General features: G+C 50.7%; 1 protein-coding gene across 9 annotated transcripts in view; it reads right to left on the bottom strand.

Annotated features, from left to right (window-relative positions):
• Nucleotides 1-469: 469 nt before the first annotated feature.
• Nucleotides 470-27,611, bottom strand: part of FGFR1 (fibroblast growth factor receptor 1) — a 52,309-nt gene continuing 25,167 nt past the window's right edge. For 2 of the 9 annotated variants that reach the window (XM_011281520.4, XM_045055547.1), the window contains exons 3-18: nucleotides 17,076-17,342; nucleotides 15,652-15,741; nucleotides 15,235-15,407; nucleotides 12,624-12,747; nucleotides 11,454-11,644; nucleotides 9,352-9,496; nucleotides 7,146-7,348; nucleotides 6,136-6,281; nucleotides 5,825-5,946; nucleotides 5,243-5,353; nucleotides 4,559-4,749; nucleotides 3,777-3,899; nucleotides 3,482-3,552; nucleotides 3,034-3,171; nucleotides 2,750-2,855; nucleotides 470-2,639 (exon numbers count right to left, since the gene is read on the bottom strand). In XM_011281520.4, the coding sequence (XP_011279822.1) occupies nucleotides 2,463-2,639; nucleotides 2,750-2,855; nucleotides 3,034-3,171; nucleotides 3,482-3,552; nucleotides 3,777-3,899; nucleotides 4,559-4,749; nucleotides 5,243-5,353; nucleotides 5,825-5,946; nucleotides 6,136-6,281; nucleotides 7,146-7,348; nucleotides 9,352-9,496; nucleotides 11,454-11,644; nucleotides 12,624-12,747; nucleotides 15,235-15,407; nucleotides 15,652-15,741; nucleotides 17,076-17,342 (2,378 nt within the window). In that variant the 3' untranslated portion in view covers nucleotides 470-2,462. The remainder of the gene's footprint in view (nucleotides 2,640-2,749; nucleotides 2,856-3,033; nucleotides 3,172-3,481; nucleotides 3,553-3,776; nucleotides 3,900-4,558; nucleotides 4,750-5,242; nucleotides 5,354-5,824; nucleotides 5,947-6,135; nucleotides 6,282-7,145; nucleotides 7,349-9,351; nucleotides 9,497-11,453; nucleotides 11,645-12,623; nucleotides 12,748-15,234; nucleotides 15,408-15,651; nucleotides 15,742-17,075; nucleotides 17,343-27,611) is intronic. The other 7 variants (XM_011281521.4, XM_045055549.1, XM_045055548.1 and 4 more) reach the window with 6 other exon arrangements.

Genomic DNA, 27,611 nt, shown 5'->3' with positions numbered 1-27,611 from the left:
GTGGTACCGAGGGACTGATGACCCTCAGTCTGTGGCAATTAGAAAAGGTGGAAAGGCAGTATTGATGAATGCTGTGGTGGTCCCAGGCCCTAATCTTTTAACCCTCAGGAAACCAGAGATTCAGTGCCTTGACAGCACGACGTCTTCATTAGATAAACTGGATTCCTTTCCTCAGGAGACCCAATCTGGTTATCTAAGTAAAATGGCCACTTCATTTTCTCTCCGGTCAATTTTACTATCTTTTATTTGACAGCTAGCTCAGTCTCTGGGGAAATCTGTGGGTGATTTTGACTAGTAACAGCAAGGACATCACGGTTATCATAACAGTGCCTTCTCTTTCTCTGGCACCTTTCCCAAAGGCATCTGAAGCTCTTCACAGGTCCTCCATCCACTCACATAACATTGCTTCGAGGGAGGGCCAAGGCAGAAATTATCTGTACTTTACAAGGAAAGACACCACTCTAAGGTCTCAAAGCAAATGGTTTTAAGATCAGAAATTCATTTCCTGGCTCTTTGCACCAAATTACGCCTTCTTTAAGCATAAACACAAACTGTAACATGTTGACAGACGCATATTTACAGAGAGACACAAGGATAAGAGAGAACTTTACACAATAGTGGCCAACACCGCAGCTGCCAAAACATAGCTAGCTTAGAAAGGAGACTTAAAGCAGCAATCCCATTTGCCCTGCAGAAATGAAAGTGAATCGAACCTTCTTTTTGTATTTAGCAATAATCCAGCAGAGAGTAAGCTTTGGGTATAGAGGCCGAGTGGTAGCAGGTTGAGTGCTAACGTTCCGAGGAGCAGGGATCCACGCGTGGAACGCAGCAATAACCAGCAGGTGGCAGAGAGAGTAAATTTCCAAGCAGCCAAAATCCAAACATTCAGAGAATTTTTTCCCTTTCCTGGGGGATGGGGTGGAGTTTGTACAAGAAGAACTATAGGAAGCCAAGATCTGTGGTAGTTCCAACACATGAAGTCGGTCACAGACACAGGAAGCACGATGTGGGGGACCGCCATGAACACAGTAAGCCAGGAAACATGAAGCAAGGGACCCGAATGTAAAGCTGATCTTAGGTGACAAGCTTTCCCCCACATAGAAGCACAGACAAAACCACACCCACATAAAGGGGTAGATGTATATCTGGGTTTGAGTTTCTGCAGGCCCTTGGTGGAGTAATCCTTAGCTCTCCTCTTAATCACTTAGCTCTACCTCTTGGCTATTTCCCAGGGAGGCCCCCAGCTCCCCCTCTGACCCTCCAACCCCACCAACCCCATCAGTTTCCTCTGAGGAAACGATCTGTGGTTGAGGGCGGTGGGGCCTTGGCTCCGGGCCCAGCACCTCTGGTGCACTGATGGGAGGTTCCTGCCCATTACACACACATCGATGCCTTTCCAAAAGCATCGGAGGGGTAGGAGGTTTGTGGCAGAGGTCTCGGTGCAGGACCCGAGGGGAAGAGATTTAGGAGGGAACTGCAGGGAACCTGTGGCGCCCTCTGCACAGACACAGCCCCAGGGCCCCATTAGGCTCACTCCTTTTCAGCTGACATTCTTTCTCTCGTCACACAGCCCATATAAAAATGAAGCAGCAGCAATTTTTATTGAGGGACCTAAACTGAAAATAGGTTTAGAACATAATTTAAAAAAATAAAACAGCAAAAGTAGCAAAAAATATATGACCTTTTTAAAAACATTTTCCTTTTTTTTCTTTTTTCTTTGTTTTTAATATATAGCAACTGATGCCTCCCAGCCACCAGGAGCATCTTACCCAATGGGTAAATCTCTGGTAACGACCCTTTTAAAAAGACATGTAAATATATACTCAGATTTATACACTTTGTGTTTTCTTCATAGCTATGTACAAAGCCCCCAGTTTGGGGCTGGGCCCCAGGGCCACGACACTGCTCCCAGCCTTTGCCTCCCCATCCTCTGGTACCAGGTATTTGGTCAGCAAAGCGAATTAGTATCGGAATTAATAAGCCACTGGCACCATCTATCTGGAGCAGAGGTTGCCTTCAGCCGAGGCCCGGAGCACGGACCTCCCCTCACTACCGTGGTGGCCATGAGGATGAGGCCCCCGCCACCGGAACTCAGGCTTACGGGTTATTGGAAGCAGACAAAACCAACATGGGAAAGCTCAGTCAGCTCTCGCCTGCACGCCTGCTCATCTCCCACTCCCCAGCCCTCCAGGCAGTGCCAGGTGGTGGGGAGGGTCTTGGTCCAACATCTGGGAGGGAACGAAGTGGCCATGAGCAAGTACCTGCCTCTCTGCTCCTCTCTCTCACAAGCAGGTTGCGAGGAGGAGGAAGAGAGGTGAACTCCATGGGGTGAAGGCCTCAGGTAGGCAGCCGGCTCCTGCCAGCAGGAAAGGGGCAGAGGGGAAGGCAGTGAGTCCCGCAGGGAGGGGTGGGTGAGGGTTACAGCTGACGATGGAGTTGGGGGATGGGAACTGGGGTGCTAGTCAGCGCCGTTTGAGTCCGCCATTGGCAAGCTGGGCTGGGTGTCGGGGCAGACAGGGCTCCTCAGGCAACGGCTCATGAGAGAAGACGGAATCCTCCCCTGAGGAGCAGGTAGAGCTTCGGGTGTCGGGAAAGCTGGGAGAGTATTGGTCCAGGGGCATTGACAGGTCCAGATACTCCTGTGAAAGGAGACACAAAAGATCCGGCACTCTCCTCCCTGTGGTAGTGTTCATTCACAGAGATGCACCTAGTTGATGGTGGCTGAAGGTCTAGGATAGGACTGCCTCACCTGGTTGGAGGTCAAGGCCACAATGCGGTCCAGGTCTTCCACCAGCTGCTTGAAGGTAGGTCTCTGAGAGGGTACTGCATGCCAGCAATCCCGCATCATCATGTATCTGGGACAGGATTGTTGAGTCAGGGGAGGAAGGACATGTGCAGACAGATTAAAGAGCTCACAGCGAGGGGCCATGGGAGGAACGACCAGGAAGGGCTACTTGATCTACCTAAGCCCCTTTCTTCTCCCCTTCGTCCCCAGGGCCTGGCTCAGGACCTCAAGTGTCTTCCCATGCTTACAGCTCATTGGTGCAGTTACTGGGCTTGTCCATTCGATGACCCTCCTTCAGCAGCTTGAAAAGCTCCTCCACAGGCACGCCAGGATACGGGGAGCCTCCCAGAGTGAAGATTTCCCACAGGAGCACCCCAAAAGACCAGCTGTGGGTGAGCACAGAGCCACTGGGTCTTACGGGCACAGAACTCGGGCAGCCTAGAACCCTCTCCATCTCTCCACCAGCACGTCATCCTGAACCCACCCTCCCTCCCGGAGCACAAACTCTTCAGGGGGACGCCAAGGGCAGTGCTGGAGAACAGACTGGCCTTTCAACCTCTACTGAGTGAACAGAGTAGGTGCGCACATACAATGTTTCCTTCCGTTCTGAGATGGAAAGAGGACCCCCCCCACCCCCCATCCAGAGGGGCATGCTCTATACCAAATATCCCCGGCAATCGCTTCTTTCAAACTCACACGTCACTCTGGTGGGTGTAGATCCGGTCAAACAAGGCCTCGGGTGCCATCCACTTCACAGGGAGCCGGCCCTGCAAGCAGCACGAGGGAGGTTGGGGGTGGCCCAGGACAGGGCAGCGTGGGGCCAGCAGGGGCACACACAGGACGGGGCACACGCTCGGTTCATCCCAGCACACTGCTTCTCAAGCAGGGCTGCCTGCGCTGGGTCACAGCCAGGAGATGTAAGTAGGAGGAAGCCTAACAGGGCAGAGGCCTGGGCCGAGGACCAGCGCCCAGTTCCGTCCTCAGCACTTACATTGGTTGTCTTTTTATAGTAGTCAATATGGTGGATGTCCCGAGCGAGGCCGAAGTCTGCGATCTTCATCACGTTGTCCTCTGTCACCAGGACGTTCCTGGCGGCCAGGTCTCGGTGTATGCACTGTGCAGAGATGAGGTGGGATGCGGGTGAGGGGCTGACAGTGCCCAGCTGTCGGTCAGCCTCTGGCCCAGCCGTGACGCTGCAGCAGGCAGGTGGCCCAGGTGCCTTTACAGGCCTTCTCCTGCCACACCACTTCCCCCTGACCATTCTAGTTCACTGTTAGGAGGTCCCTCTGATCCACTTCAAAGTCAGCCATTCGAACACCTCCAGCTCCAGGCCTCTCAGTCACTTGAGCAAACCCTCCTCATGGGTCTCCTTCGCACCTGGAAAGGCAGAACCTGGACGCTTCTGTCCAGTCTGTGTAGGTGTGTGCTCTCAAACAAAGCATCCGTTTACCAAGCACTAGAACTGTAGTTAACACTATCATGAACGACTTCATTTTACCCACAACATAGGACTCCCCATTCTTACTCTACATTTGGAGATACGTAAGTAGCTGCACAGAAAAGGGGCAGTGTGCACGGATCAGAACTTTATCCCGTCTGACCAGAAGGCCACCAGGCTCTCCTGACGACGTCCATGAGAGCCGCAGACAGCACAGGGAAGCAGTGCTGCAGACATCTACGACCCCACCAGAGGATTAAAAGTCATCAACTGGAGTGCAAGGAGGGCTCTGTTCCCACCCCAACTTCACCCAGGGGAACCTTCAGGTGCCACACCTTCTTGGAGGCAAGATACTCCATGCCTCGGGCCACCTGATAGGCGCAGGAGACCAGGTCCTTGGAAGAGAGCTGCTCCTCTGGGTTGTGGCTGGGGTTATAACAGTACTCCAGCCCCGGGGGCCGCCGGGCCTGCAGGTATTCCCGTAGGTTGCCTTTGGAGGCATACTCCACGATGACGTACAATGGACCTGGGAGCACGGGGATGGACAGGCCATCAGGGTGGGCAGGCAGGTGCTCTGGGTCAGCTCCACCCTGAGGAAACCCCACCCCCAACTGCACACCATGTGTCTGTCCTCCAATCCTAACTGCACCTCTAGGGAGCCTGGGAAATTCAGTCCACTACCCAAAGAAAGCTAGGGAAGTGGTTCTTCCTAGCATACACTAGGAAGTTCCTGAGCCAAGCTGGGTTGGGGGAGGGAGGTAAGAGCCCTAATTGAGACCACAAGGCCTCACCTGGTTCTATCCACACACTGTTCTCAGATGAGCACCAACAGGCACAAGCCCAGCCCCCGAGAGGTAACTCCCAACTGCTGCTAAGCTGGCCCCCGTTCCCTCAGTGTAGCTGAGATGCCTGCTCACTGATACCCCCAGCTCGTGATCTCCTCCCCGATAGACACTGTTATCCGTGGGAGGCCCGGGTTCCCGGCTGGGGTGGGAGAGCCGGCCTGGCTTAGCGCCTACCGTCCTGCGTGCAGGCCCCCAGCAGGTTGATGATGTTCTTGTGCTTCCCGATCATCTTCATCATCTCCATTTCTGAGATCAGGTCTGACAGGTCTTTCTCTGTTGCGTCCGCTTTACACATAAACCAGAAGGGCATGAGACCCATTTATGTGGGAAGGAGGACAAGAGGAGGAAAGCTAAGGGGGAGGGGATGAGGTGTATGCTCGAGGAGTCCCTGTCCTCCGGACTGGCTTCTCTCCTCCCTGTTTCACACCCAAATCTATTTTCCCTTCCCTCTTCTGAGAGCAGTTGTTGGCAGTATGTGCTAACAAGTGGGACGGAGGATATGATAAGAAAAACCAGCCGGCAGCGAGATCTAGAATAAACACCTGGCCACCACCCAGACTGATGCCGAGGAACAAAGTGAGATCATGGCAATCTCGGGGTACGGAATGCCCCTCCACTCCCAGGAGACGCCAAGCAGGCAGTGCAGCCCGTGTGGACGGTGAAAGAGCACCGGAGAGTGTGTTCTATTTGGACCGAGGTAACAGTTTGCTCGGAAAAGGAAGGGATTGTTTTTGCAGGGACAGAAACATCACTTACACTTCAACATCTTCACAGCCACTTTGGTCACACGGTTGGGTTTGTCCTTGTCCAGCCCGATGGCCTCTGCCAACACCACCTGCCCAAAGCAGCCCTCTCCCAGGGGTTTGCCTAAAACCAGCCTTTTAGGAAAACAAAGGGTGGTGTGAGTCAGGACCAGTAAAGTTCAGGCCTTGAGAGGGCACCCCCTTTCCACCTGTCCGTATTCCACTCGACTGAGAACAGAAGTGTCAACTATGATTTCTGGAGGCATCTGGTATACCTTCACTCCAAGCAGGGAACTTCCTCAGAAGTTGAAGTTAGAATATTACCTGTCTCGAGGCAGCTCCCAGCGTGGGTCTTCAGGAAGCTCATATTCAGAGACCCCAGCCAGCATGGGGGTTCCACTAGAGGAGAGACGTGAGGGCCGAACCAGCAGAACCCCAGAGTTCATGGAGGCACTAGAATCAGCCGACACCTACAGGGAAGCGTGGGGTCACCCTTCTAGCGAGGATAGGGTGGGGGGTTGGGGGGACTGAGCAGCAGCAGCAAGTTCCTGCAACTCTTAGGGCTTTCCACCAACATGGCAGAAGTATCTGGTATCTGATGTTCCTTCTCTAACACAGAGTGACAGAAAGACCACAAAAGGTCTGAAGGCCTAAGTTCTAAAACTAATTTTTGCCACCAGCCAGCCTTCTATGTTCACTTACCTTCAACACAAACAGACCAAGTCTACCTCTTCCAGACTGATTATTTTATAACTTACTATTGCAACCACAATTCTATTCCTGTTCCCATTCTTTGTGAAAACCCTGCCTCAAATTATGGATTCCTAACCCCCAAAGCACCTTCCAGAATTAGCACCGCTCTGAATGAATGTTCCCTCTCTTCCACACGCCTTCACCCTCTGTTCCATTTCCTTGGACAAGAGGAGGGTGGTGGCATCCTGGAGAGGAGAGAGAGGCATCCTGGCACCTGACTCAGGCCCTCTTCTCTACTCTGTATCTTTGCACCTGTAGCTGGCCCTCAGGGACAGTTCAAAAGTGCAATATCAGATGCACATTCAGCCTGGCTAGGGCCTTCTCCCAAGCCATGTGCTGGAGGAGCAGGGGGCTCGCAGTTCTGGTACGGTAGGTGTACGGAATCCATGGGCTAGCACAGCCTGGAACCCAACTCTGGAACACTTAGGACATTCCACTGCCTCTGGCCCAGAAGCTAGAAAGCAAAGCTGGAAGCGGTAGGTTGGGGACAGAGGAGGGCAGGGCATCAGAATCCTGGAGAAGCCCCTGGGGGCACAGGAAGGAAAGGTGATATAGAGCGTGCAAATCCCCTATCTACTTTCTGTTACCTGTCTGCGCAGCGGGATGCTCTTGGCCAGCTTGTGCACGGCCATCTGGCTGTGGAAGTCGCTCTTCTTGGTGCCACTCTTCATTTTGTAGATGATGACAGACCCCACCATGCAGGAGATGAGGAAGGCCCCCGTGCAGTAGATGATGATCTCCAGGTACAGGGGCGAGGTCATCACCGCCGGCCTCTCTTCCAGGGCTGAGTCAGTGTGAACACCATGTTAGCGGGCGTGTTAGCAATGCGCTAGGCTTCCAGCTTCATAAGAAAAACAACCCCCATCTCCTTTCCTCTGAGAATTTTCAGGGCAGAGAATGAACCAAGCCAGGTCCTAGCTGGGACTGTGGTCCAGCATGGAGCAGATCAGATATCCTACCATCTTTGAGTCTTCCTGATCCTGACTTGGATCCCACAAGAAGGATGGATTAGAACCATCTTGTTACTTGAGGCCCATCCTCATTCATTCGGTCAGGAGCCTGCCTCATTCAGTGGAACCACTGGGCTCGGTGGGTACCAGGTACGCAACAAGGACTTTCTCAGTCGCCTCATGGAAACATGGCCCTTCTCCGCAGGGCCCCAGTATTGTGTGCCTACACCTATCACATGCGACACAAGGAACCATCTGTCTTTGGTCCCTGACAGCCCATGAGCACCCTGAGGGCAGGGTCCCGGCGCCTTGTTCATCTCCACGTGCCACAGCGCCTAGCATATAGCAACACTCACATAACGAGAACAAGAGGGGAGGGAAAGGAGGACTCCAGTCGGTGTCCTGACCATTCCTCACCTCTTGCCTATTTCACCTGTGCCAGGTCAGACCTGCAAATATTCGTACCTACATGCCTAGCTGAACCATAGGCAGAACTAACTGCATTTCCAACCATGTCTGGGCTGCTTGAGATGAGAACGTAAACTTTGCTGCACTTTGTAAGAATTCTACTCACAGGCCCCAACTCCTGAAACTGAACGAGGACATGGGGTGGGGGTGGGGGGTGGGGGGGAAGAAGGTACTGTTGTATTGTCATCTCCCACTTTCCATTTAGAACGCAGCCCGTTTCCCACAGAAGCCCATCCAGCTGAACCCAACCCTTCCCTCGCATACGAAGCCGAAGCCGAAGCCGGGGGGCTTCACAGGACACTCCTTGGCCACCAGCGGGAACGCCCCTCTTCCTTGCATGGCTTTCCTCCCAACCCTCCCCTTCCAAAGACCTCAGCCAGCCACAGAGGCCGGCATGCCGGGGACCTCCCCAGAGAGGCACTAGGTGTGACCCCAGACAGAGCCCCAAGGGACTCCCGAGCCTGACGAGGAGACAGCAGAGCTGATAATAAGAGGAAGTGTTTCTGTTTTTCTCTTTTCCCAGTATGGGCGGACGAAGACAAGTGACTGGGAGCACACACAGGACAAAGACAGTGACAGGGTAAAAACAGAACGCTTCTCCCCTGAAGGAGGGGTGTTCTCAGACCCTGCTGGGTGAGCAGGGCAGAGGATGATGGAGGGAGAGAGAGGAGGGCAGCGTCAGCGGCAACAGGAGCGGCACAGCCCCCAGACCCACGTGCAGGACACTCGAGAAGCAGCGATGGGCAGCCCACCACCTGAGCAGGCCGCAGGCTCCTTCCTTCCCAGCCCCACACACAGACCTCCCCTCTTGAAAGGAGAAACGTCAGTAGCCCAAGAGGGTAAGGGGGCACCACTGCGTCCCAGGCGGCCTTACTTTATTCAGAGCTCAAGTTCACTCATGTGGATGGAACCTCTCCTCCAAGATCAGAGGATGGCGGGGTGGGCTAGCACTGTTCTCTGTAAGCAACAAGCCCCCTTTACAGAATTTGCTGAGGGGAGGCATGGGCCCGAGACTTGCGGAGCCAGCAAAAAAGGATTGGACAAATTGGGGAAGGCTGCTGGACCCAAGGAGGGAAGGAGCCTGGCCAGCAGGAGAGCCCGGCTGCAGGTTAACTCCAGATCCCATGCATGCATCGCACTGGCCAAGGGGAGAGGCAGACGCAGGCATAGAGGTGGGAGGCCTCCGTGTTCCTGCAAAACGAGGACAGATCCTATGTGAGCTGAGAGGATTCGACACTCAAGGTTGGACAACCTGCCAGGGCCATTCCTCTACCTCTCCTGGCTCTGTGTCTCCACCAGCCCCACAATGCATGCTCCCCCCGTGCCCGTGGCGAGGGCAGGACATCGAGAGGAGAAGTACAGTGTATACCTTCCAAAACGGTCAACCATGCAGAGTGATGGGACAGTCCGATAGAGTTACCCGCCAAGCACGTATACTCCCCCGCGTCCTCAAAGGAGACATTCCTTAAGTGAAGCACTTCCATCTCTTTGTCGGTGGTGTTAACTCCGGCAGTCTAGAAGAGACAACGGAAGCAAAATGGACAAGCACAGGACATGAGACCTCTAAGAGACACACAGGAAGGGAGGGAGGAAGAGAAGGGGGGAAAAACCGGAGGAAGAAATGCTCCCCAGCGTCTCCTTTGCAACAAGGAACAAACAAAAACCACCAGGCAGCGAGACCTGTTAGAGGAAGACAGTGAAACCCTGAGGGAGGGACTCCGCAGACCTGAGACGACGCTGGCTGGTTACAACCCTTCACCAGACGCTGGCAGCCCCTGGCCCATCCAAGCATGCGGGCGGGCAGTGGGCAGCATGGAGAAATGGGGCCCAGCGGCGGGGGGGTGCTGTTTGGTTTCTGGTAAAGAAAGTCAGAGGGCACACACAGGAGGGATGGAAGGGTGCTGCAATCACACGTACACACACACGTACATGCACACACACGCGCGCGCGCACACACACACACACACACACACGCGTGCACGTGGCCTGCCAGTTTGCAACGGGACATCTGGCCCCTTCTCCACCATTCAAACCTCAGTCTGTAGCATCATTCACCACGCAGCCAGGCTGTCCCCACAAGTACGCACATAGCCAAGGAGGACACAGAAGGCACAGAGGGAGCAGACACCAACATAGTACCAAACCAAAGCAGCCTCCCAGGCCGGGTATTTTTCCATGGCTCTGGGCTCTAGAAATACAGCAGGATAACAGGGAGAGTTGGGTGCTGGCTTCCCCATCTGCCCCAGCAGCTTGGGGCCTGAATCAAACTCCCAGCACACGGCCCCATCCATCTTCCCATTACCTTTTGCCACAGGTCTGGTGACAGTGAGCCACGCAGACTGGTTAGCTTCACCAATATAATTGGAAACCTTACACACATACTCCCCGCTCTGGGCCTCTGTCACATTGAACAGGGTCAGCACCTCCGCATCCGAGCTATTAATCCCCGAATGCTAGAACAAACCAACGACAAGCCAGTCAGTGGGGCAAACACTGAGACGTGGCCACACTTGCTCCCATGTAACATTAAGGCAGGCCCAGGGAGCTAAGGCGAGGGAGACGTTAGTGAGATTTGTCATTTCTCTTTTTAGTAGGACAAAACAAGTTGACTTCAAAGGCCCAAAGCATCTGACTGAAAAATAAGCTTTAAACAAAACAAATCGCTGCCCCCAATCAAACATTCTGTGTTAAACTCACTCCTCCAGGTCTAGGCCAGGGATTGTGAATGGAGACTGTGGCCAAGGGCCAAGGCCACGGCCTCATCTCCTTCACAGCAGGCTTCAGCACCAATAGTGAAGAAAAGGGATAGCCAGTAAAACTCTGGGACGGCCAAGCCAGGGGAGGATGAGGTCTAACTCTGGGACCAGGAGGTAAACCACGTTCCCAGCTTCTGGTTACTTCTTGTTGTGAGATCCACTGGGGAATTAGGTAATTACCTTCCCTGGATTAGTGGAGCATTCAGGGACAATGTAAGTCTGGGATTGAGAGGAAAAAAGGAAGAAAATGCCATTATTCCTGATGCTGTTTAGAATTTACCTGTGGCATTTGCTTTTCCAACTCTACCTAAGAGTCGTGACCTTATCATCCATTCACTCACTTGCCAGAAAGGACAGGACTTGGGAAATAGGGCAGAATCTGGGAGACATTTGCTGGAAAGGTTTTGGTCCCAGGCAATGTTAAGTCAGGAGTACAAAGGCCTTCCTTGAGTAGCTGACCCCAGAACCTGAGCAAAGTCACTCTCAAAGCTCTTTAGAAACTAGTGATGCCCACTCCACCCCCTGTCCTCTGTTCCCATTGCACCTCTACTCTGTGACCTGTCACTAATTCTGGGGAATGTGGCTAGGTCCCTATTGAAAAGGATAAGGGATGGGTCCCAATCGCCGGCGCTGAGCCTGACCACAGCAACTGGGGCCCCAGGAGATGCAGGAGATCTTCCCAGACCCAGCCCACGGAGACTAGGGCAAAGATTACCTTCAAGATCTGGACATAAGGCAGGTTGTCTGGACCAATCTTACTCCCATTCACCTCGATGTGCTTTAGCCACTGGATATGGGGCTGTGGGTCACTGTACACCTTACACATGAACTCCACATTGCTGCCCAGGGCCACTGTCTTGTTGGCAGGCAACCCCGCCTGCAGGATGGGCCGGTGAGGGGACCGCTCTGTGGAGGAAGGGAGAGGAGAGGCTCGTCAGGCTCTGCCATGGCCTGCTCCTGGCTGGGATGCTGACAGAGCATTTCCAGTCTCTGCTGAGCCTTAGCCCCTTGACCCTGAGCTGGAAGAAGAGAAGGGACACTCTCTCCTCAGGTCTTAAGCTGTTAGGAACCTCCTCCCCAGGGCAGTGCACCCATTTTCCCAGGCACCAGAAGTCCCTCTTGCCTAAATGGAGACCCTATAACTTAGTCACACTCCCAGACCTAACTAAAATTAGAGAGTCACTTAGACTTGCTATTCAAAGCGTGGTCCAAGAACAGCATCACCGGCAGCACTTAAGAGTCCACTAGCAATGCCAAATCTCAGGTCCTATCCCCCTCGGACCAGAAGCTTCTTTTATACCATATCTGCAAAGCCAAGACAGAATGCTAGCTGAGAAACTCTTCACCTTAAGATCTCTAGGGAATGAGATTCAGAGTCTCCGGAAGGAAGAGGCTGCAGTAACAGCACCTAGAGGCAGGGACTACGTCCTTCCTAGTGCTTCCTGTGATGCCCTGCACGGGTCTGCGGTTTTACATTAATGAGGTCTCTGATTCTGGGCCTCAGTCTGCTCTTCTGTAGGGTGGGAGTGACAGTGCGGACCTCGCAGGGCCCGTGAGAACGGCCAGGTGTAATGCACCCAGCAAGCTGCCGGCCCTGAAGCAGCAGCAGCTGCCTGTGTATCTGCTACGTGACACCCTCCCCAGGCAGCCCTTGCAGGAGACCAGCCACAGCACCTTTCACCTCACAGTGAGTCACAGAACTGTCCAATCCTCTCAACCATTTACAGGTAAGAAAAATGCACAAATGACTTATGGAAAAGCTGCTTAAGGTGATAGAGCTAGTAAACGCCAATGACCTGTAAGTAAACCTGGACCCCACGGCTGTTTTCTCAACGCCCTGCTCTTTCCTCTAAGCTCCTTAACCTTGTTGCCACTGCCCTCTTACCCACGACGTCGAGCTGGTAGGTGTGGTTAATGCTGCCATACTCATTCTCCACAATGCAGGTGTAGTTGCCCTTATCAGAAGGCACTACGGAGTCCATTATGATGCTCCAGGTGGCGTAACGGACCTGGGGGAAAACATGCCAATAGCTCCATCGCGAGTCTGGAGGAAAATGGAGGCAGAAGCCACGGGAGGCACTGGCACCCTTTGCCACTTACCCTCCAATCACAGCCCAGAACACACGGCCCACGCAGCAAACGAGCCAGGACAGGGCAGACGGCCACCCTGGTCCAAGTTCGGGGAAAGAATATATCAGGCAAGCTGGCAGGTGGGTATGAGAAACTCTGGAAGTCTGCCCGCAACAGCCAGGGCCATCCATGATCTGGACCTATGTGCCTCCTGCACACTCCCCAATGCACTGGGAGCTTTCCACTCTGCGCCTCTGTTCGTGTCCTGGGCCGGAAGGGCTCCCTGCAAAGAGTTCTGCCCTGTCTGCTCTTGACCCCTCCTTTCAAAAACCATCTCCTCCAGCTCAACCTGGGTCAGAATGGTTCTCACTCCTGTGGCCCTGCTGAAGCACTGATCACAGTCTGCTTTTTGCAGCAGTGTTCAAGGACATCTGCCTTCCTACCAGACTGGAAATTCTTTGTGGGCAGGAATGCTGCCTTGTACCATGGCAGTGCCTTGCAAGTGTCTGGTAAATTAATTTACAGTTTCTCCTATTTTTCCTGATTTTTAAGAAACATTTTACTTTTTTTAGATTTATTTATTTATTTTGAGAGAAAGAGAGCATGAGCAGGAGAGGGGCAGAGAGAGAAGGAAAGAGAATCCCAAGCAGGCTCTGCACTGCCAGCACAGGGCCTGACGTGGGGCCAAAACTCCTGAACTGTGAGATCATGACCTGAGCTGAAACCAAGAGTCAGACGCTTAACTGACTGAGGCACCCAGGTGCCCCTAACGATTTTACTTTTTTTAAGTAATCTCTACACCTAATGTGGGGCTCAAACTTACAACTCTGAGATCAAGAGTCATATGCTCCACTAAATGAGCCAGCCAGGCTCCCCAGACCTCTGCTTTACTTATACAAGATTAATGGGGAAAGAGCAGCTAGGTGAAATGGGATATAAGGATGATCTGGGAGTCTAAAGAAGAGATTAGGATGAAGTTCTTCCTAGAAACGAAGATGGGTAAAAGATACAAACAGACAATTCACACAGCAGGAAATGGAAATCACTCATTAACATATGAAAATTCTAAGTTTGTTAATAAGCAAAAAAATGCACAAGAGAACAATGAGATACTTTCATCATCTATCTAAGTTGTTGGCTCAGGTATGGTGAGCTTGTCATTCTTGTACTCTGCTATGGGAAGATGAATCAATCTTCCCTTTTAGGAAAGTAATTGTTACCACAATAAAATTAAATTAAAAAAATAAAATCACACCCAACTCATTACATCATACTCCATTAAAGCAAATGTCACAATAATTAAAATTTTGTATCTTCCTGTTTTACTTAGAGCTCTACTTGTCCAGCCAGTACACCTTCTGAAAAGACATGTGCTCAAGAAATGTTCATAAAGGGCCCCTTGGGTGGCTCAGTTGATTAAGCATCCAACTCTTGATTTAGGCTCTGGTCATGATCTCCCAGGTTCATGAGTTCAAGCCCCACATTGGGCTCTGTGCTGATGGTGCAGAGCCTGCTTGGGATTCTCTCTCTCTGCCTCTCCCCCACGCACATGCGCACACACGCACTTCCTGTCTCTCTCTCAAAATAAATAAAACTTTTTTTAAAAAAGAAATGTTCACATAATAAAAAAATAAATGATTAAAATTATCTAATTACCAGGGGGAAATAAGGTAATGGGGAATACGCATCAAGGGCTTAAAAAAATGCTTATACTTTGATCTAGTAAACTTCACTTCTAGCAATCTGTCTTAGGGAAGAATATTTTAAAACACCAACGAACATTTATGTATAAAGATATTCACTACAGCATAATTCATAATAGTGAAAAATCAGAAAATAACTAGTATGACAATGTATGTCATCAAGTTATGGACATTTTAATAATGAAATATTGTGCAGCCATGAAAAATTATCTACCGAACACATGGCAGAAGACACGTGCTGTAATGTTAACAAGGGAAAGAAATTCTACACACATTGCGATTAACTATGCAAAAACCAGACACATAAGAAAAAGACTGAAAAGATTAAAATTTTTTTTAATGTTTTTTTTTTTTTTGAGACAGCGCGCGCACACGCGTGTGCAAGCAAGCGGGGGAGGAGCAGAGAGAAGGAGACACAGAATCTGAAGCAGGCTTCGGGCTCTGAGCTGTCAGCACAGAGCCCGACATGGGGCTCGAACTCACAAACCGTGAGGTCATGACCTGAGTCAGAGTCGGACGCTTAACCGACTGAGCCACCCAGGCGCCCCCAGACTGAAAAGATTTTGAAGCTTCATTTGAAGTTTTTATATTTGAAATTCTTCTAAGGCACACTACTTTTATAGTTAGAAAGCATTACTTTAAACCATTAATGCCACATAATAAGGATTTTCTAAGTAGATTTTTTCATTCATCTTACATTAACTTCCATACATACACACGTACCTTATAGCCTCCAATCCTGTGGTCAGGTTTGAATTCTTTGCCGTTTTTCAACCAGCGCAGCGTGGGGTTAGGAGTCCCACTAGAAGGACATTTGAACTTCACAGTCTTGGCAGCTGGCACCGCGTGCAATTTCTTTTCCATCTTTTCTGGGGATGTCCAGTATGGAGCCACGGCTACCCAGGGAAAGCCAAGAGAGACAGGCAGGGGCTAGTCAGGCTCAGGAGCAGGGGCCCAGGCCAGGACCTGGAGGTGTCCCCAACACTGTAAACAGTGCCCGCACTAATCAGGGCGCCCAAGGGATCCCATGACCCCATGTGCCCTCTTCTCCCCTTCTCCAAACAATCATCTAAGCCTCCCCCTTCCCACTCAAACCCAAGGCCCGGCCCGAAGGCAGTAAGGTAGGAAACAGTGTCTCACGCATACGGTTTGGTTTGGTGTTATCTGTCTCTTTCTCCTCTGAAGAGGAGTCATCATCATCGTCGTCATCCTCCGAGGAGGGGAGAGCATCTATGGGAAGAAGGGGGCACTGAGGTCCCTTCGAGGGAAAAGGGCTCACTAGATTTCCATCCATATCAACAGCCAGCCATGAACATAAGTCCAGTCCAGTTACAGAACAAATGCACCTGGAACCCCCCAGTCCCATTCCACCCTTAGTGACAGTCTCTCTGTGGGACAGAAATGGTTTACGAACTGCATGCTCTATGCCTGTCCCCCGCCTTCCCCAGCCCAACGCAGTGCCCCTTTCTGTCCACAAGCCTTGATATTGGCCAATTCCATCAGGGGCAGCGGGTCCTCTTGGATTTAATTACACCTTGTGTTGAGAAGTTCTCTCAACTCAGTAGCACCCAGACATGCTGGGTCTCAGAACTAGCAGCCAGGGGAATCTGTGTGTATCCTTCTTCAGAAACCCAGACAGATCTAGGCACGCTATGGCGAGAAGCTATTTCTAAAGCCATGAGGCTGAACAACTCACAGATGGAATTTTCCTAGCATGTATCTGCTGAGGTTTGGGGGCTGCCCTTCTTGCCCAGGGTAGATAGGGAGCCCACCACACCGTCTGCAGCTGCCGACACTTCTCCCCAAGTATCCACCCCTTTTAAAAGGCTTGACACACATGTGGTCACCAATCAGGGTTCATGCCAGATCTTTTTCCAGTCCTTCAAATGAGGGCAGGTTCTAAATGATGCCTGAAGGGGAGGAGATGCCCAGCTCTCCCCCTTGGGATGCACAAACGGCATCAAGAAAATTTCAACTCTTCTTTGTTTCATCCTAGAGTTTTGTAAAACTCGTGTTCTATAAGTGGCAGTTTCCCAAAGTCACAGAACTCCAGGGTTCCCTGGCTGCCCTTAATACAGCTCAGGAAGCTGGAGGACCGATGTTTTCCATGAAGCCTGTGAATATGGCAGTGCACCTGGATCCTTTCCCATCATAGTAGGGACCTACCTCACCACATATTCTGGGGCTCTAACCCCTAAGCCGAGTACCAAGTCCGAATGGCAAGGGAATGACAGAATGGAAGCTGGCCGAGCCCCAGGTAGCACCTGGAGATCTGGACAAGCTGTGACGGAAAACAATCAGTGTCTTGCTGACCCAAGTGTATCAGCAGTCACTTGAGGCAGATCCTGGAGGCCCAGATCTCTGACCTGAGGCCTGCCCCACCTGGTCACCCCTCTGAGAGCTAAGCCACGCGGCGGGCAGGGAGCAATGTTAGTGGGCAGCAGTTTTGGAAGCAGAGTGGGGGCAGATCATGAAGGGGAGGAGGTTCGCCTCCCCCTGAAACTAGCAGAGAGGGTTGGAGGGGTGGATCCAGGGAGAGGGGGAGGGCAGGCTTTGCTACCAACCTGAGACATTGACGGAGAAGTAGGTGGTGTCGCTGCCCGAGGGGCTGCTGGTCACGCAAGCGTAGAGGCCGGAGTCGGCAGGCACCGAGTCCCGCACCTCCACCTCCTCCCCTGTGATGCGGGTACGGTTGCTCTCCACCAGCTGCACCCCGTCCCGCAGCCAGTTGATGCTCTGGACATCGTCCCGCAGCCGACAGCGAAGCTGTAGCAGGTCACCAGGGTGGACCAGGAAGGACTCCACTTCCACAGGGGCTCCCCAGGGCTGGGCTGCAGCCCCCCACAGGGACCGGGAAGGGGGACCAAGGGATGGGACAGGAAGAGGGGGAGAGGGGAGAGGGGAGAGGGGGAGAGACAAAGGGAATTATGCTAGCTAGCCGCACTGAGCTGCAACATCCCAGGGGCTACAGAGCCGGGAGGTGAGAACCGGAACAGGCGTCAGTGGGAAACGGCTGGCTACCTAGAACCCCACCTCTTCTGCTATGCCCCACTCCCCCAAAGGTCAGAAGAAGAAAGAGGCAAAGCCAGGAAGCAGCCACAGCAGCAATAAGCAGTTGATGTTTCATTTCCCTCCATCGGAGGGCGGGGGAAAGGCCGGCCCTCCCCAGGGCTTCGTTGTGTCCAGACTGCCCCTCCCCCACTCGCTCAGTCCTCTGTCAAGAATGGCCACTTCCCAGGAGGACACCCCATTTCTTTTTGGCTAGCCCAGCCTCACGCCTCTCCGTAGAAACAGCTGAGCAAACCTGTCCCTCAAAACTCCAGCAGCCCCCACCTAAGTTGAGAGAAGGCAATTTGTCAACCGGGGCCCTCAGTCCAAGTGATTCAGCAGGGAGGGGTCTGGCCCCTCAGTGAGTCAGATGCATAAGATGCATATGTGGGAGAGGCGGCCCAAGGAGAGGTCAGCTCAGGGGAACCTCTGGCTAACAGGTGTCGGGCCAGAGGATTCGGAGCTTTTGACTATATTAGGAACGGAGGCCTGCAGCTGCCACCAAGCCCACACTTGCTCTGGCTGCAGAAGCCCTTGCACACAAAGCTCCTTTCTCCTCATCCCACCGCAGGGCTCCCCCGCCTCAAGCCCTCCCGCTTCCCCTCCCCCAACACACGGTCACACACATCCATTCCTCCTCACCTTTCTTTCCCTGGATCCTGAGTGCCCCACGGCTCACAGATCTGATACAACCCGTTTACCCATCCATCCTCACAACCAGCAACTGGGCACCCGCACTGACAGTGAAGGCCAGAAGCCAGGCACACTCAGAGTCCACCATCCCTGACTGTGACCCGCTCTTGAGCAGCTCCCCTTTACCAACTAGGGGGAAATGCAGTTTCTGTTTCCTTTCAGGATGTTCAGTTGTGCTCCCTCCTGGCATCTTCTGCCAACTGTCCACCCCCCACCAAAAAGTACACCTGTTCCAGCTCACATCTACCACCTGACCTACGTCTCCACTGCCCTGGGAGCCTTCTTTCTTTCTCACCCCTCAGTTAACCATCGGAGGCCCAGCTGGGGCTCCTTGCAGGTCCCCAAAGCACCTGCCTCTGAAACACGCTCTCCCATCCCTGCACCCCACTGCCCTCAGGGCCCGTGCCCTGCCTGGCTCTCAGCTACCTTCCAGTTCTCTGGCTGGCTGGGGACTCTGCCTCAAAGCCTTTTCTGACTCCCAGGCTGGGGCAGGTGCTCTCCCACTGCACTCGTCACACTGAAGGACAGTCCCCTTTCTCGACTGAGTTGTGAGGGTGGGGACGTGTCATATTTACTTTTAAAATGCCCAACACCCAGTACAGTACTTGGCACACAACAGTTGCCCAATGAACACTTGTTGGAAAATGCACGGTTTCCTCACCATCTTCCTTTCTAAACTCCCTTTTCTCCTTTACCACCTTCACCGTAACCGACTCCTTCTGAAGTGCTACCCAGGTGCCAAACCTTACAAATGAAGAAATGAGCACCCTGGGCGTCAGATGGCACCAGTGACTACCAGCTAATAGCCATCGTCCTCAGAGGGGCCAAGGCTGCCGTCCCTGACCCTCTTGCAACCCAAGGGCTGTCTTAAATACTGGGTAAATACTGAGTCATCAAAAGGGGGAGGTGCTGCTGCAAAAGGGTTTGAAAGCCACTAGGCTAGCATTCATTTATAGTTTTGTGAATCGGGTCAAGAGGAACCCCACAAAGGTGAGCAGACCACATAACTGATTAAAAATAAGCTTTTGTGGGTCTTAAAAAAAGTTATTCTTTCCATTTTTAATGGATTGTGGTTTTGCCAAAAGAAGGGGGAAGAAAAGCAGTTCAGACTTGATCCTTAAGGGAAACAGCACACTCCTATTGATCAAACCTCTGTTCCCTCCAGTGACCTCACTGATTAAATATTTTGCAGCTCGTGATTCTGTACAAGCCATTGGTCAAACAGTAAACTCCGTAAACTCGAATTCTTAGCCTCTGGCATCACAGCCTATTTTGATAGGTCTCGGAACAAAAAGGTAGCGAGGAAAACACGGGCATTCCCCCCCAGAGAAAGCAAAGGGTCACTGGCCCTACTGAGACCACTCTGGCTGATTCTAGCTCGGAGCCCTGACTCCCCGCTTGTTCTAACTAGGATGTGCACAGAAAACTTCTACAAGATACATAGAAAGTCTCAGGGCACCTGGGTGGCTCAGTTGGTTAAGCGCCCAGGTCTTGATCCCAGGGTCATGGCCTCAAGCCCCACATCAGGTTCCACACTGACAGCGCAGAGCCTGCTTGGGAGTGTCTCTCTCTCTCTCTCTCTGTTGCTCTCTCTCTCAAGAATAAATAAAACATTTTTTTAAATTTCGTTTTAATGTTTGTTTTATTTTTGAGAGAGAGAGAGACAGACAGATACAGAGCATGAGCGGTGGAGGGGCAGAGAGAGAGAAGGAGACACAGAATTTGAAACAGACTCCAGGCTCTGAGCTGTCAGCACAGAGCCCGATGCAGGGCTTGAACCCATGAACCATGACATCATGACCTGAGCAGAAGTTGGACGCTTAGCTGACTGAGCCACCCAGGCATCCCTCTCAAGAGTAAATAAATTAAACAAACAAAAAACAAAAAACAAAAAACAAGATTGAAGCAATTTGTTAAATAAATAAATAAATAAATAAATAGCCTCAAGGACCACCTTTCTTTTCTCTGCCTCTGGAGTTTTGTCCCTTAATTCTCCTGATCAAGATCCTGTACTGTGTATAGGATTAAATCACAATCCTTGCCTGGCATTCAAGGCTCATTGACAATCTGTTCCCACCTCTCCACGCAGCCTTCTTCTCCCCACCCTCCGCTTCAAGGCTGGCTGTTCTCCAGCCCAACTGCATTCTTCTCTCACAACAAAACTTACTTCTGCTCAAGACTGTCAGCGTTGTGATTCTCTAGCCCCCCCCCCCCCCCCCCCCACTGCTCAAAGTGCACCATCAAAGCCAGCCAGGAAGCCTCCTCTTGTCCCTAGTGTTGCCACCCCAACTGTCTGTAAAACATACTGTACAAACCACACAAATTCACACTCGATCACATACCATCTTGTTTCTTTTTTAAACATCTTTATTGAGATATATTCACATACCAGAAAATTCACCCATTTAGAGCACATAATTCGATTTTTTTTAGTATACTCACAGAGTTATGCAACCATCACCACAATCTAACTTTAAAGTCTACTTATTTATTTAATTTATTTTGAGTGGGGGGGATGAGAGCAGGGGAGGGGCAGAGAGAAGGGGGGAGAGAGAGGGAGGGAGGGAAGGAGGGAGAGACAGAGAGAGAGAGAGAGAGAGAGAGAGAATATGAATGAATGAATGAATCCCAAGCAGGCTCCACACTGTCAGCATGGAGCATGATGCCGGCTGGGCTTGAACTCATGAACCATGAGATCACAACCTGAGCTGAAGCTGGACATTTAACCTGCTGAGCCACCCAGGCGCCCTCACAATTGAACTTTAGAACTTAATAAATATTTTTTTTGTTTTAAATTTATTTATTTATTTTGAGAGAGAGAGAGAGAGAGAGAGAGAGAGAGCAAGCCCAAGCTGGGGAGGGGCAGAGAGAGAGGGAGAGGGAGAGGGAGAGGGAGAGGGAGAGGGAGAGGGAGAGGGAGAGGGAGAGAATGCCAAGCAGGCTCTGCACAGACAGCAGAGGGCCCGGTGGCGGGCTCAAACTGAGAGATCATGACCTGTGTTGAAACCAAGAGTCAGACGCGAGTCACCCAGGCACCCCTAACTTTGGAACATTTTTATCATCTCCAAAACAAACTCCATACCCACTGGCAGTCACATGCCATCTCCTACCCTTTCCCTCAGCCTAGGAAGCTTGATGCTTTCCATCTCTATAGATATGCCTATACTGGATATTTCATATGAATGGAATCCTACATTATATGGTCTGTGACTGCCTTCTTCCATTTAGCATAATGCTTTCAACGTTCTTCTATGCTGTAGCATGTCTCACTACTTCATTCCTTTTAATGGCCAAATAATATTCCATTGTATGGATATACCACATTTTATTTATCCATCCATTTGGTTGATGCACACTTGGGTATGTTGTTTCCTAAGAGTCACAAGTGTCCCTGTGTTCCTCTCCTAAGAAACAGAAAGCAATTCAGAGCAGAACTGCTTATGATAATTTTTCCAGAGTGCCTAACAATGTCACAAGCCGAAAATACCCAATAGGTCTTGAACTAAATTTAGCTTATAGCCAAAATTCAGCCTACGGCTCTTGGGTTTAGAGTGTTTTTTTTTTTTTTCATGGCTAATAGTGCTCTTGGATGTGTGCCAATGTCTCTATTTATAAAGCAGGGATAATGCCACTTTCTTCTAGGTGACAGAAAGGTAACAAAGCACTCGCTGGTTTACTGGACCCTGCCTGTCTGCATCACTGCCCTCAATAGCGGTCCTCGACTTGGGAAGTCCTATGTGTGGTGGCTGATGCAAGGGCATCACTGCTCAATGTAACAATTCAGTCACTACTCTCTATTCTCCTTTTGGTTTTGGTAGTGTCCTCCATTTATGTCCCCACTGGGAAAGGCCCTTATATCTGTGCTCCATCTGAGCGGACTATTCTCTGGTGAAGGCCAGCAGGCCAGGGCTATATTTGTTGTTGGCTGTCAGGTAGCAAGAAAGGAGCTGACACCTTTATTGGGCTGGCCATGAAAGACGAAGAAAAGAAAGCCAAGTGTATTGCTTGGCCACTTGAAACCAACATTCCAACTCTTGGAGAACCTGGTTAATTGGAATGGGGATGCTGTGAGGGAAGCAGCAAGCCAGAACACTTGCTTTCTGCCTCTTGTTTCCTTAGAGATTAGGTGGGAAACGGAGGCTGGAGGACATTTGGTATCTGGATTCTGTGATGACCTAGCCTGAGGATGAAGGTGTTTGGCTGTGAGTCAGATAACAACATCCACTCTTACAGGCCCTACGTGCAATGTGTTCAAAGTACATTGTGGAAAAAGATGCATTGTGTTCTGATGCCCACAGCATGGGGTCACTCTTCACATCACTGGGAGCAGGAAGGTTAGGGGTAGGGTTAGGGCTTGACTTGAATATCCCCAGAGGATTAAGGCTGCCAACACCTTGGCCAACTCTTCAGAAAACAGGAGCGAACAAAGGCTGTCTGGGAGACTGAGGAGGCCTCTGGTCCTGAGGCAGGTTCCTGGGACAGTGTGGATGGCAGGTGCACTGTGGAAGGCTGTGCAGGCTGGATCCAGTACCTGCTTTAGTGAGAGTGGAAGGGATTCCTACACCAATCATCAATCCTGTCCTACTTCTCTAACAGAGCCTCTCTATTCCCCAGGGAAAAGTAGGAGCAGATCAGGGACCCACACTTTTTCATAGTCCTCAGGGAAGCAGCCAGAAAGGGGAGCAGTGTTTTCCATGGTGCTCTCAGGTCTAGGAACATGATTAATGCTAATGGAGCCCTCCTGAGTCTCCCATCGCTTCCTACATTTCTCCAAAATACCAGGGCTTTGCAATTCCCAACAAACCAATAGGATGTACCATTTTGCTTGTGGCACGACTGGCCAGAAATCTGCCACTGTCCTCCAGCAGGCAGTTCTGCCCTGGGTACATCGGATTAGATCCAAGTTCTTGATTCTAAATTTTTTTTTTCAATGTTTATTTATTTTTGGGACAGAGAGAGACAGAGCATGAACGGGGGAGGGGCAGAGAGAGAGGGAGACACAGAATCGGAAACAGGCTCCAGGCTCTGAGCCATCAGCCCTGAGCCTGACGTGGGGCTCGAACTCACGGACCACGAGATCGTGACCTGGCTGAAGTCGGACGCTTAACCGACTGCGCCACCCAGGCGCCCCTACAAGTTCTTGATTCTAAATCTGAGTCTCCCACCAGCCATGAGCAGACACTGTGCAAGGGGGAGGAACGGAGTCTCCAAGGAGGCCCAAAGCCATACAAAATTTGTCATTCTTATGAGAAGATGAGACCCTAGTCCCCAAAAATCCAAGGAGAAGACAGGGAGCTTTCTTCAAAATAGCTGTCATTGGGTGCTTTCTGTGAGTCCTGGTTACCGTGCAAGGAAAAGACATGGATTAAACAAAGGAGCAAACCTATGCCTTGCTCTAACCAGGGTGGTAACATTTACACAACACCGTGACACGGATGAGGCATTTTATATTGCAACATGAGACAACTGGAGAAGAACATGAGAACCCAACACAGAGGCAATCCAACACAGCCTCTGAGGTTACAGAACTTAAAAAAAGTAGGGGCGCCTGGGTGGCGCAGTCGGTTAAGCGTCCGACTTCAGCCAGGTCACGATCTCACGGTCCGTGAGTTCGAGCCCCGCGTCAGGCTCTGGGCTGATGGCTCGGAGCCTGGAGCCTGTTTCCGATTCTGTGTCTCCCTCTCTCTCTGCCCCTCCCCCATTCATGCTCTGTCTCTCTCTGTCCCAAAAATAAATAAATGTTGAAAAAAAAATTAAAAAAAAAAAAGAGTGAAAACATATGGTATCTATCTTTCTCTGTATGACTTATTTCACTTAGCATAACACTCCAGTTCCATCCACGTTGCTACAAAAGGCCATATTTCATTCTTTAAAAAAAAAAAAAAAAAGTATTGGTGGTCACAGCAGATAGCAGTGTTCACAGCAGAGGCTGGACATACTGGTAGGGAAAGGGGAGGAAAAAATTAAGAATTTAGATGGGGAGGGGCTCCTTTGTGTCTCAGTTGGTTAAGCGTCCGTCTTTGGCTCAGGTCATGATCTCATGGTTTGTGGGTTCCAGCCCTGAGATGTGCTCTGTGCTGACAGCTCAGAGCTTGGAGCCTGCTTTACATTCTCCCTCTCTCTCTGCCCCTCCCCCCGCCTCTCTCTCTCTCTCTCTCTCTCTTTCTCAAAAATAAAAACATTAAAAAAAAAATAATTTAGATGGGGAGGGGCACCTGGGTGGCTCATCAGTTAAATGGTAAAACATCCGACTCTTGACTTTTGGCTCAGATCATGATCTCATGGTTCATGAGTTCAAGCCCTGTGTCAGGCTGTGCACTGACAGCTCAGATCCTGCTTGGGATTCTCTCTCTTTCTCTCTCTCTCAAAATAAATAAATAAACTTAGAAAAAAAAAGAATTAAGATTGGGAGTATAAACTTTGGGGGGAGCAGAAAAGGATGGGATGTGCCTGGAGATGAAGGAGAGTAGGAGACGAGGTTAGAGCGTATGGCCTGCCTGGACCAGAGGTTCATGGCAGAAAATAGCAAAAAATAATGATTCTAATCTGTGAGGTGGGTAATAGATAGAACAGAAGCACTAAAGAAGTCCCAGGGAACACATTTCTCTGCAGACCAAGAATGCAGACCTTTCCTGCCACAGACAAACACACCTGAAAATGTATTTTGAAATGCCACTTTACCAGCTCTGGTCCCATAACAGCCAATTTGGTTTGAGTTATCCATCTCCAAACTTCACAACTTAATATGAACCCGGTGAAGAATAACAACATATTTGCATAGCACTTTGCAATTTACTATGTGTTTTCCCCTATATTATCTCGGGATCGTAAACAATGCTGAAAACGACCATGCTAATTAATACTGGCCGATATTTACAGCGCGCTTACTGTAAGCTTTTAGTACAGACTCTCGTTCCATCCCTTATAAGGTACATACTATTATGATCTCTACCCTATGGACATGGAAGCTCCCCGCATGCCAAGCACATTTAATCACCACAACCCTGTGAAGTAGGTACCACTATTACCCTCGTTTTATAGAGGGGACACAGAGGCACAAAGAGATCCAGTATTTGTCCAAGATGGCCCACCTAGCTAGTAAGTGGCCAAGCTGGGATTCAAAAGCAGGCGGCCTGGCTCTCCAGAGTCCACACATGTCCAGAGCCCATGTCTATCACTTTGAAAAATATTCTCTACCCTCACTTTGCTTTTGCAATCCCTGACTTCTGAAAAGTGACCGAAACCCTTATCCTAACGGCACTCATGTCTCCTACTTCCTCGTATGGGTTTCTGAAGTTGACTGCTTTGACCTTATCCTGTCTTCTCATTCCCTCCAGCTCACCACTTCTACCTTATACTTTAGGGCTTTTTAACTTATATATGCATTTTTCTGTCCACACTCATCTACCCTCTAAAGCTGAGCAGGTATCAATGTGCACATTTGGCAAGTGAGAAAATGTGGGGTGGGGGCAGGCTTGGGACTAAGAATAATGCCCTATTTTGGTATGGCACTTGATACTCCAAAAGGCATGTTAATTCATGTTCATGTTATTGGTGTTCGTTCTCATCTAAATACAGAAAGAAAGAAAGAAAGAAAGAAAGAAAGAAAGAAAGAAAGAAAGAAAGAAAGAAAGAAAGAAAGAAAGAAAGAAAGAAAGAAAAGAAAAAGAAAAAAAGAGATTGAAGGACTTCTCTCAAAGTCACAAAACAGGGATCAGCGCTGGCTCTCGATGCTGGGTCTGCCAGGGCCTGGGCCCCTCCACAGTGTCACACTTTCCACTCAGCACTTGGGACAGTGACAGGTGACCCACTCGAGGTACTTACTGTGGCTTTGGCCACAGGTGGACAGCACAGTCCCTCCCTCACTGTGTCCCTGGCTCAATTCTGGGTCACCTGACACCTTCTCTTGCCCTAAGACCCTCACCTCTGAATACAGTTTACAGCGGAGCTGATGACCTCTGATGACCTCTGCCTGACTCTGCTGCGGAAGATTAAGAACATCAGGCACAGGGGCCAGCTCTCCTGGTCACACATCCGACTGCCCCCAGCTCTCCAGCCCTGACCTCTCTGCCTGGGCGCCCTGCGTTCCATGCCCTCACACTCCTGGGGACCTCGGTTTATTTCCTCCTCCTCCACCATCTGGAGCCCCTCAACCACACCTCCCAACCTCAGCTGTCCAATCTCCTAGCCTCTTTGGCCAAGCCACTGCCCTCCCTGGCCCTCTTATTTTTGCTTTCTCCGACAATGCCTGTTTCCTCCGCTCTCTCCCTCACTCCTCTAAGACTTTAAGACTCACTCTTATGAGACACCCCCAACTCCAATCTTCGTCCTATTCTTAATGTGCCTTCCTAGGACCTACGGATTTTCACAACTTTATCTTGTGCTTATTCATGCTGCTTGGTTGTGGGCTGGTCCCATAAATATGCATCTTCTCTACCCTCTGTGGTGAGGAGTGGTGTCATCGACATCCTACATTCCAAAGGATAACCAGCCCTTAACAAAGTCCAGACCTGTTGTCTCGGGGTCGTGATTGCTGTCATCCTTATGAAATCCTTTTGATTTTGGATTTCTGGGTTAAGAAAATTAGGGGAGAACGGCCCATTCTCTTCGGTAACATGGGGGAACTGGTGGTCCAGGAATGTTTACAGTTTTGGCACAAACTCCCCAGAGATAAATGAGGGGGCAATTGTGGGTGGGGGAGGAACTCCGGGTGGCTTTGAAGGCAACTTAAAAGGAACACAGAACAGCGCGGCAGGGCTCCGGGAGCCCTCTGCAGAGGTTTTTTATTACGTTATTTTGGCTTTGAAATGGAACTGAAAACTTACTTTAGTCTGGCAAGGCCAGGCCAGAGTGGGGATCTCACTGAAATCCCAGGGAATGACTATCCTCCTACAAGCAGGGGTACAGAGAGGAAGCCCTAAAGATACAGGATTCCCTGTGCCCACGATATCCCCAACATACAGTGAAAGCTGCAGAAATGGGGAGCACAGGCATGTGTGATAGGGGAGGCAGAACACCAAATCAATTAGCAGGGTCGGACACCCTGATCCGGCTGCATTCACCAGTCCCCCCACCGACCCAGGAGATTTGGAGTGTAGGTTTTTTTTTTTTTTTTTTTTTTTTTAATAGAAAAAAAGGGAAAGAAGTACGAGGGAACATTTTGCATGCAAATGGGCCACTGCCAGAAGAACCCATTAAAATGTAAAAACTCCACATTCAGCCTGACAAAACGGTGCAAACTGCTGTGTTTGCCAGAGGGGCAGCAATACAGCTCCCAACAAAGGGGCCGAGGAACAATGGCGGGCTGAATGGCCTCTGTCAGCAGGTCCCCTCGCGCGTTGCCATGGGGACCCCACCGG

The sequence above is a fragment of the Felis catus genome, chromosome B1 (assembly GCF_018350175.1).
Source record: "Felis catus isolate Fca126 chromosome B1, F.catus_Fca126_mat1.0, whole genome shotgun sequence".
Taxonomy (NCBI): domain Eukaryota; kingdom Metazoa; phylum Chordata; class Mammalia; order Carnivora; family Felidae; genus Felis; species Felis catus.
The sequence above is the reverse complement of the archived record's forward strand: the minus strand, read 5'-3'. Positions and strand labels throughout refer to the sequence as shown.